The sequence below is a fragment of the Bradysia coprophila genome (genome assembly GCF_014529535.1).
Source record: "Bradysia coprophila strain Holo2 chromosome IV unlocalized genomic scaffold, BU_Bcop_v1 contig_106, whole genome shotgun sequence".
NCBI lineage: Eukaryota > Metazoa > Arthropoda > Insecta > Diptera > Sciaridae > Bradysia > Bradysia coprophila.
The window spans coordinates 1,555,602-1,564,633 of record NW_023503372.1 but is presented as its reverse complement, the minus strand read 5'-3'; the positions used below and the strand labels follow the sequence as shown (position 1 = coordinate 1,564,633).

The 9,032-nt window shown below is 36.1% G+C and overlaps 1 protein-coding gene across 2 annotated transcripts; it reads left to right on the top strand.

Annotated features, from left to right (window-relative positions):
* Positions 1-595: 595 nt before the first annotated feature.
* Positions 596-2,728, top strand: LOC119070808 (tenascin-like). 2 transcript variants are annotated; one of them, XM_037175289.1, is made up of 5 exons: positions 596-674; positions 750-955; positions 1,011-2,339; positions 2,396-2,526; positions 2,599-2,728. In XM_037175289.1, the coding sequence occupies exons 2-5, from the start codon at positions 867-869 to the stop codon at positions 2,643-2,645; spliced, it is 1,596 nt and encodes a 531-aa protein (XP_037031184.1). In that variant the 5' UTR covers positions 596-674; positions 750-866; the 3' UTR covers positions 2,646-2,728. The 2 variants fall into 2 exon arrangements, with proteins under 2 accessions (XP_037031184.1, XP_037031183.1); XM_037175288.1 differs by having other exon boundaries at positions 598-674; positions 2,593-2,728.
* The last annotated feature ends 6,304 nt before the right edge of the window (positions 2,729-9,032 follow it).

The window sequence follows — 9,032 nt, the reverse complement described above, 5'->3', positions numbered from 1 at the left end:
TTATAAGCGAAACACTGGGTCATCAGTAAAAAATTGTATGTACTCTTGCAAACATAGAAGTACATTCGACTATTATGTAGCTCATTGTTTACTGAATCATAATAATTGAAACCAACGTAGACTGCATTGGCATTACATCTTAAACACAACAACAAAAAATTTGCTGATAATGTTTCAATGATTTTGCAGTTAGGAAGTACTTTATCTCTGCTCGTTTTTGTGTATATGTAACGTTGTACTTACAGTGCAACTTCATTCAAATTTCAATGCTGAATTCAGTTTAAAATCATTGGAATTCGAAGTAAAATTGATGTTGGTTGAGCGGTTGCGCAGCAGATTGCAATCAAACTCAAGTTAACTACCAAAAAGCAAGATTGTTTCAGAAATTGCGTAACGCAATTTGCGTTGATTGAACTTGAAATTTTTCGATTAAACTGCCCAATGGAAAGTTTCATATTAACCACACTCACCTCAAAATAGTTAGCAAGAAATTCATGTTTTTGACCCTTTTATAAATTCCAACAGTTCCACTTCTCACTAAACTTCTGACCACTTTAGGCGTATGCGTGTGAGAAGTAAATCCGAGAATAACATATAAAATGTGAGGAACCAAGAAAAATAGAGATTGACATGAATATTGCTGAGTATTTTGAGGAGAATGTAACTAAACAACAGTTGAGTAATGTTCTTATTCTTAACCATACGACCACGATCAAACAATTATTTATCACTTTATCCTTGAATGGCAGATAACAACTCAAGCAGTGAAGCGAATATTATTTTAACAAAATCATAATTGTGTACCATTGACTTCATGACAGACGTGCATTAAACAAACTATTGTATCTCGGAAACTACATTACGAAATGTACGCACAAAGAATTTCTGTAATTTTAATGATTGTAAAGCTCGCAGTCGGTCTAAACTCGGACGGATTCTGTTCATTCGTAGAAACGTAACGTAAATTTTGATTGGTAAATTCGATTTCACACTATACCGATCCATTTCAGTTATACAGACCGAGTAACATCCATTAAACCGGTCGCAGTCAAGGTATTGTTAACGAAGAGATGTGGCATCTTCAGGACTCGAACTTGCTATGAATACGGCGACCAAACGAGGTGGGAACGTGTTGCAGAGAATGTCCAGAAAACGAGAACTTTGCAGAGATGTTGTGAAGGATACGCATCGAAAAATAGCAGATGCGTTCCAGTTTGCAGTGTGCCTTGTCTAAATGGAGTATGCACTGAACCGGATACCTGTACTTGTTCTACGGGGTATCACAAAAATGACAAAGGGGTTTGCATCAAAAACGAATGTGAGCCTACAGACCAAGAAAGTGATCAATGTGCGAATGGGAAGTGCACGTCGGATGGTATCTGTGTGTGCAATGAAGGTTTTGATAAAAGCGATTCAGATGTAGAACCTAGTGTAAAACCTAAATGTGAGCCAAAATGTTCAGACGGTTGTTTGAACGGACATTGTGTGGCACCAGAGACATGTGTTTGCTATTCTGGTCACCAATCAGTGAACTCTTCCGTATGTGATCCCATTTGCCAGAACTTATGTGTTTTCGGGACATGCACAAAGCCTGACGAATGCACTTGTTTTGAGGGTTATCAGTTACGAAACGGATCGACACACATCTGTGATCCAGTGTGTTCGGGTGGTTGCTTCAATGGAAAGTGTGAGAGCCCAGATATATGTATTTGTGACGAAGGGTATGAATTTCTAGTTGGATCAGATGTATGTGAGCCAGTATGTATCAACGGATGCGTTAATTCTAACTGTACGTCTCCGAATGTCTGCACTTGTCACGACGGCTATAAGCAATCGAATTCAACTCATTGTGATAGTGTCTGTGAGAACTGCAGTCACGGATATTGTGATGAACCGAATGTTTGTCTGTGTGACATCGGTTATCACATGAACGACGAGGAAACTTTTTGTGTTCAAGATGAATGTAGCGGCAACATGGAGGAAGACAGTTGCGAAAATGGATACTGTCTGGAAGGGATTTGTGTCTGCGATTCTGGCTACCAGAAGAATGAAACGAAAACTTGTTCACCGATTTGCTCGTTACCATGCGTCAATGGATATTGCTCCGAACCGGAGGTGTGTCAGTGCCATTCGGGATATGATTTCACTACGGGTAACACCACTGATGATGGAAATTGTACTAATTGTACAAATTTCATCCAATGGAACGTGTGCAACGCCGTATGCGAAGATTGCCAGAACGGAACATGTAACGAAGGAATATGCTACTGTATTGATGAATATTCACTGCATCCGAACAACAGAGGAAAGTGCATTCTAACTGCCGAGCTAGTTAGCATGTAAGGTACTTGATGACGAAACTGTTAACTAACTGACTGATCACGTTCTTACTCAGGCAATCTCATAACCATGCAACAACAATCACTTTGTCGGTGTTATCTGCTGTTCTGATTGTATGTCTTCTAGGTGGGTTTGCTTACTGGAAGTATGTGTTGTGGAGCCGAAAAAGCTATGAATGCACTTCAGGTAACCGTTTTTTGGGCATATCTAAATAAATTGTCTGTTAATTTGTGGTGTTTGTGGCTAACAAAGTTCCAGGTGGAGGTGTCGTATATAGAAAAGAGAAGAATATCATCGAATTGTGATAAAATGCAAATTTTGGACTAGTTTTCGTCACATGCAGAAATCTGGTTCGTCTTTCTTCTTAAAATAAATTCAAAAAGTGAAACCAAAATCATCAAACATTTTTTTGAAACATATGCTCTGGCCTTCAAATTAAGAGACGGGGTGAGACAGTGGTTACGTTCAAGCATTCCGCCAGAATGATTCGGGTTCGAGTACCGTGTCAAACAATTCCTTATGAAATGTTTCTAGCAATTATATCACATCGGTAACGTCCTGTTCACTCAAACTTTATATATTGGATGGGTGTAGAAGAATGTTTGGTGGCTGCAACGATGCACACACTGAATGACCCGTATGACGCAGCCCAGTACGATGAATTTGGGTGCATATGTGTAGACTACATTTAGGCGCGATATCAGTTACGCGCCTATAACAATAGTAGAAATTGCGATTTTCCGGTAACTATTTTATTAAGCACCTAATACTGCGAGGTCTTAACGATTACATAGTGCATAGTGCATTTTGCCTGTTGCACTTCATTTTTCTATTGAATTTAGTGGCGAATAAAAGTTCTAATCGTTGTTTAACTCTAAGAACTAAATTCTATGAAGTACCACCTCATTTAAAACCTCTCTTTGTCGGAAAAGTTTGGGAAAATGTGCCACAAAACTGAAGAATTCCGAGATAAAATTGTATCACAAGAAAAACTTTCGACTTTACTCTTTATGGTTCTTATGGTCTTTATAGTCCTTGTTATTAAATGGAACCCCCACTACCTGTGTAGCACGAGTGGACAGAAGTACAATCCGATAGGTGTTTAAAATAGCAAAATCTTCTGTCGTTATAAATTCCAAAAATTAGCCTTGCTATTAAGCTGATAAAGAAATTCATTTAAAACTAAGAAATCCTCTCATCCGAAATCCTCGAAAAATCATTGCAAAATTAAAACGAGCCATCAGAACAGTCGGAGCATTTGCTGCGACTGAGCCCCGTACAAACCCGTATATCTATTGCGTACGTGACCCTAGTGCGTCTGTCACCCTATTTTGACCGTAAGCCTATTGCGCCGGTTAATGTAGTTAAAGTAAAATTATTATGTAATGTGTACATCTTATAAATTGCGCATAGCGCAATTACGAAGCCCCGTACGACGTTCCTTTCAAATGAAACAAAAATTTCAAATCGCCCTAAAAATTTTATTTTTTTGAAGGGCCTAGTATCGGCCTCAGTCCGAGGACCCAAATTTAAAAATTTTTTCAACTACATTCTATTCGGCCTTTGATTACCTTCCAAATGAAACAAAAATTACGAAAAACGGATGAAATTTGCTCGAGTTATATGTAAAATACACATAAGACCCTAGTAGTGGCCTTAGTCCAAGGACCCAAATTTAATTTTTTTTCAACAACATTCTATTCGGCCTTTGATTACCTTCCAAATGAAACAAAAATTACGAAAAACGGATGAAATTTGCTCGAGTTATATGTAAAATACACATAGGACCCTAGTAGTGGCCTTAGTCCAAGGACCCAAATTTAATTTTTTTTCAACAACATTCTATTCGGCCTTTGATTACCTTCCAAATGAAACAAAAATTACGAAAAACGGATGAAATTTGCTCGAGTTATATGTAAAATACACATAGGACCCTAGTAGTGGCCTTAGTCCAAGGACCCAAATTTAATTTTTTTTCAACAACATTCTATTCGGCCTTTGATTACCTTCCAAATGAAACAAAAATTACGAAAAACGGATGAAATTTGCTCGAGTTATATGTAAAATACACATAGGACCCTAGTAGTGGCCTTAGTCCAAGGACCCAAATTTAATTTTTTTTCAACAACATTCTATTCGGCCTTTGATTACCTTCCAAATGAAACAAAAATTACGAAAAACGGATGAAATTTACTTGAGTTCTATGTAAAATACACATAGGGCCCTAGTAGCATTTCACTTCTAAGGCCCTAACTCACGGTCCACTCACCCGATTTTAAAAAACTTTTTTTTCCTGGAATGGTATTGACAATACCTATCATGTGCCGTGTCATTCACATTCCATCGTTTATTTTGCCATAAATATCACCAAAAGACCTTAAATCACTTAGGTGGCCCTAACTCACGAAGGGCCGACCCGAATATGCCCATCTTCGAACTTAGCCTCACTATTTCGACTATCTTTCAGGGAAAAAACATAGCTAACACCGACCCGTACGAAACACCTATTCGTATCAAAAGCCTTTAATGTGAAACTCTTCATTTCTCTTACTTCATTTTCTTCTCTGCTGAAAAACTATTCTCCCTTTAAAATCACTTACATTATCCACTCTTTGCCTTGTTATCATATACAACTAAATTGCCGGAGGCAATATAGACAGCCCCGTACGAAGACAAATTTCATAAATTCCTATTTAAACAGCTATATTTCACTATAAATAAACATTTCACAGATAAATATATGCTATTATATAGCTCTATATGCCTGTATATAGCTCAATATAGGTGAATATAGATATATATAGATGTCCATATATGGAATGCCTGAAACACCCCCCACACATAACAAATTATTTCCATGTTAACAGAAACTCTCTAAGTATCATTTTTCCCAAGATATTTCTATTTTACTAAAATCCAATATGGCCGCCGGCAGCCATTTTGTTAGGAGACCGGAAATAGTACCGACGCTTTACATTCGTTAATACCTTCAATTCATGAAATTCGGTCAAAATGTACTCGAGATATTGTCAAAATACACCACGTTCACTGTACTTCCGAGTAGCCAGATAAGAGCTCACTCCAAGAGACCTAGCTCACGCTCCGGAGAACATAATTTCATAATTTTTTTTTTCCCTGATTGGTACGGTCAATACCTATATAACCACAATAGGTTTCCCCTTACTCAGGGAGTCCAATTCGACGTGTTACAAACGTATGCGTAAACCTATAAGACCCCAGTACTTCGTACGGGTCTAAAAAATTTTGAAATCGGATTTCATTTACTCAAGATATCGACGTGACGGACAGACGGACAGATGGACAGACGGACAGACACATTTTTTATTGCAGATTCGTCATCTATGAACATAGGCGAACACTTTGTTCTACCGTCTGCTTCGAATTCCATCAATTACACACGGCATCGTAATCCTATAAGCCCCTTTGTACTTCGTACGGGGCTAAAAATATTGGGAATCCAAGTAAAACCTCAAGTCTTAAAAATGCAATCTTGTAAAGTCAAAGAGAATCCTCAAGAAAAAATTGAAAGTCTTCAGAAGATTTTTTTGAAAATCCTTTGCCAACGAAATTTACTAAGTTCATCTGTTCTGCCGTAATTTGCATAAAAAACAACTCAGAAATGCATCTTCGGTTTAATTCTTAGGAGCAAGCTTGGGAGTTTTTTCTTATGAAAACTACGGCAGTATTGTCAGAACTGGTTACCCGAACTAAAGAAAAACTTACAGCCTGATTCAGAAATTAGTTTAAAACTAAATCTTTTACTTCATTGATTTTAACTTAATATTCGTTTTGCTCTATACGTAACCCCGAGCTAATTGCAATTGAGTAACCGTTGGCGATAACAAAGTTCAGCTCAGCTAAACTCATGATACGATAAAGTACCGATTTCTAGTTATATGCATCCATAGAAAAATGAATGGCCTTTTATAACATAGAATAATACGCTTCCACGTCGCCCTAATATTATATACGTCAAGTGAAGAGTACGTTTATGACTCTCAAACACAGAACGTGAAAAATCATAATTCATAAACTATCGAAACGAAAAGATAATAAGCTAAATTACCATACAATGATCTATAAAACATCAGCAAAATGCTTATGGAATAACAAACAAAAAAAACGATTTTCAATGCCGTGCTGTTACATTAAATTCCATAAATTGAAACAAATATACTATGGACAGGCTAGGATGGATAAGCAAAGAGTTCCCAATGAATTTGTGATTCGTATACCACTGTACCACACTCAAATATGTATAACACACAACACAGTCAGTACATCTATACGGAGACTAGCTCTATATTTATATCCGAAAAAAGTGATATGTCATTGAAAATGATGGAAGTATAAATCATAGTTGTCATTTATGCAAATTAACATATGACTGCAGATAAATGAGTTTTTATTCAGCTGTCATGTTGTACAATTTCATTCATAAAACATCCATTATAATGTGCACATTATGTATAATATGAACGTACATACATCCGTAGTATATTTATTGTATACGTAAATGATGGATGTCCTATATATAATGTAGTACGTACGTATATATATGCATATGCACCCGTCCCAATTGAGAAGCATTAATCATCAATAACAACGACTTTTAAAATAATAAAAAAAAATATTAAATTAAAATCAAATGACTTATTACAATAAGAATGTCTCTTTCTGTCGTTTTATTGTTTTCTAATTGTTTTGTCATGAATATTATTGAGTTTAAGATTTAAATTTCAGCTGGTTACACATTTTGATTGACTCTGAATCCGTATAAAAGTTGTTTGTATATAGATTCAGACGCACCTCTCTTTATTCATCTGAACGAAATTTTAGACGGATTTTGTTCTTAGTCTTCTTCTCCTGCGAGACTTACACAAAACTTTACCATCTCATTATTGATATTTTAACTGTAATGCATAGAAAAACATGTTTATCTCATGTTAATATAACAGAGCATTTCATAAAAGAATAAAACATTTTTTTATTAAATAAATGAGGTTCGTTGTATAATAATGGCTTATTATTGAATGTCTACTTATATTCATCTTGAAACGTTGTGTATACTCTTAAATTGAGGATTAACCAGTAATTTATTGAGTTTTTTTTTCGTTCGTTCTTTGTAAACCGATTCGCCTATAAAAAAAATATTCAAATTTTATCATGACAAACGTGTGTGGTATGGTAAGAGGATAATTTTAGATTGGAAGAAATGGACAAAGAAAGCTTTAAAAAAGGTGTGACATTACGTACTCTCAAAAGCCACTCAAAACGACGAAATGATTGACATCATCAACTCATTTTTTTTAAAGCTAAGGTGGGAGAATTATGTCTTTTTAAATGATGAAGAAAGCCAAGTGTGCCAAAAATGAGATATAGAATGCGACCAACGCACTTCAAGCATTGCAGAACCGTTTTTTCTTCTTTTTTCGATTTTGTTTGTTGAACAATTTTGAGAGCGATTTTCAGTCGCTTGCAAGAAATAAATTTTCAAAATCAGTGTAAACTATTCTCAATGTTGTATGAAAGAATTTAGTTCAGGTGCGTTGCACATACGTATTATTCAAACAGATGAATTGAGTCTCTTAACCTGTCACACACGACTATTTATCTGTTATCGATAACAACGACAAAAATAATGACAAGCTCTAAATATGGTCATTTTTATAGCAAAATGCATGTTAAAAAAATTCAAGTTGAAAAATTGACAAGATTTGAAATCAACCGATTAAAAATACTTTGATCGTTAGAAGTAATAGACTCGGTAATAATTCTGGTCGTATGCTTGCCGTCTGCGAGGGGGACCGCACTTAATTTGCAACTTTTTTTGCAACTTTTTTTCCTCGTGCCACTCTTTTTTTCTGCGTGCAACTCTTTTGCAACTCTTTATTTTTGCGTGCAACTCTTGTTTTCAGATTACAACTCAAAAGTACATTCATCATGTCAAGAACGTTGGAAAACTCAAGGCTGTATACTTTGGGGAGGTCACGCAGATGCAGATACGCGGGTGACACACCACGTTTCATACAAAAAATTCACCACGCCATACAAATTCAATTTTGGTGGATTTGTTTGTATGGAAAAGGTGTGTTCCCGCGTATCTAATAAAACGGTGATCTGCGTGACCTCCCTAAAGTATACAGCCTTGGGAAAACTGAGACTAGCAGCAAAAAGAAGGGAGAATTTTTTTAGTTGCTTTTTAGAGTCAGAGATAACATTAAAAGTTTGCCAAAATAGTCCACTTTTTCAATGATGTGTTGAAAACCTGGATGAGCCTACTAATCCAGTGAGTGGCACCTGTTATCAACGACAGTGACAAAAAAGCGATGAGCTAAGTGCAGTGTTCTCTTTTACAGTAAAAGCCATAGAAAAAATCTAATGAAGTAGAAGATTTGGTATCAAACACCGACGTCTTCTTTAAAACAAAAGAAGTACCAGATTTAGGAGGCATCGGTACTTAACGTTTCATCAGAATTAGCTTTGAATAAAGATTAGTTTTGGTTGTAGTCGTTTGACTGGCTCTGAGAAACGTGAGCGAAAATTTTCATAAACTGCACAGTTTTCTAAGAGCTGGTCACACTTCTACAACCAAAACTATTTTCTTTTGACAGCTAACACATTCGTGGTCGTGATTTCGGTCGTGATTGCGGTCGTACATTTTTAAAAAT

What these genes read in the sequence shown, in the direction of transcription:
- LOC119070808 (XM_037175288.1), top strand. Translation starts at nt 867, where the DNA reads ATGTACGCACAAAGAATTTCTGTAATTTTAATGATTGTAAAGCTCGCA. An exon ending in TTCTGTTCATTCGTAGAAAC is followed by an intron (nt 956 to 1,010) that starts GTAACGTAAATT and finishes GATCCATTTCAG; the next exon opens with TTATACAGACCGAGTAACAT. An exon ending in ACTGCCGAGCTAGTTAGCAT is followed by an intron (nt 2,340 to 2,395) that starts GTAAGGTACTTG and finishes GTTCTTACTCAG; the next exon opens with GCAATCTCATAACCATGCAA.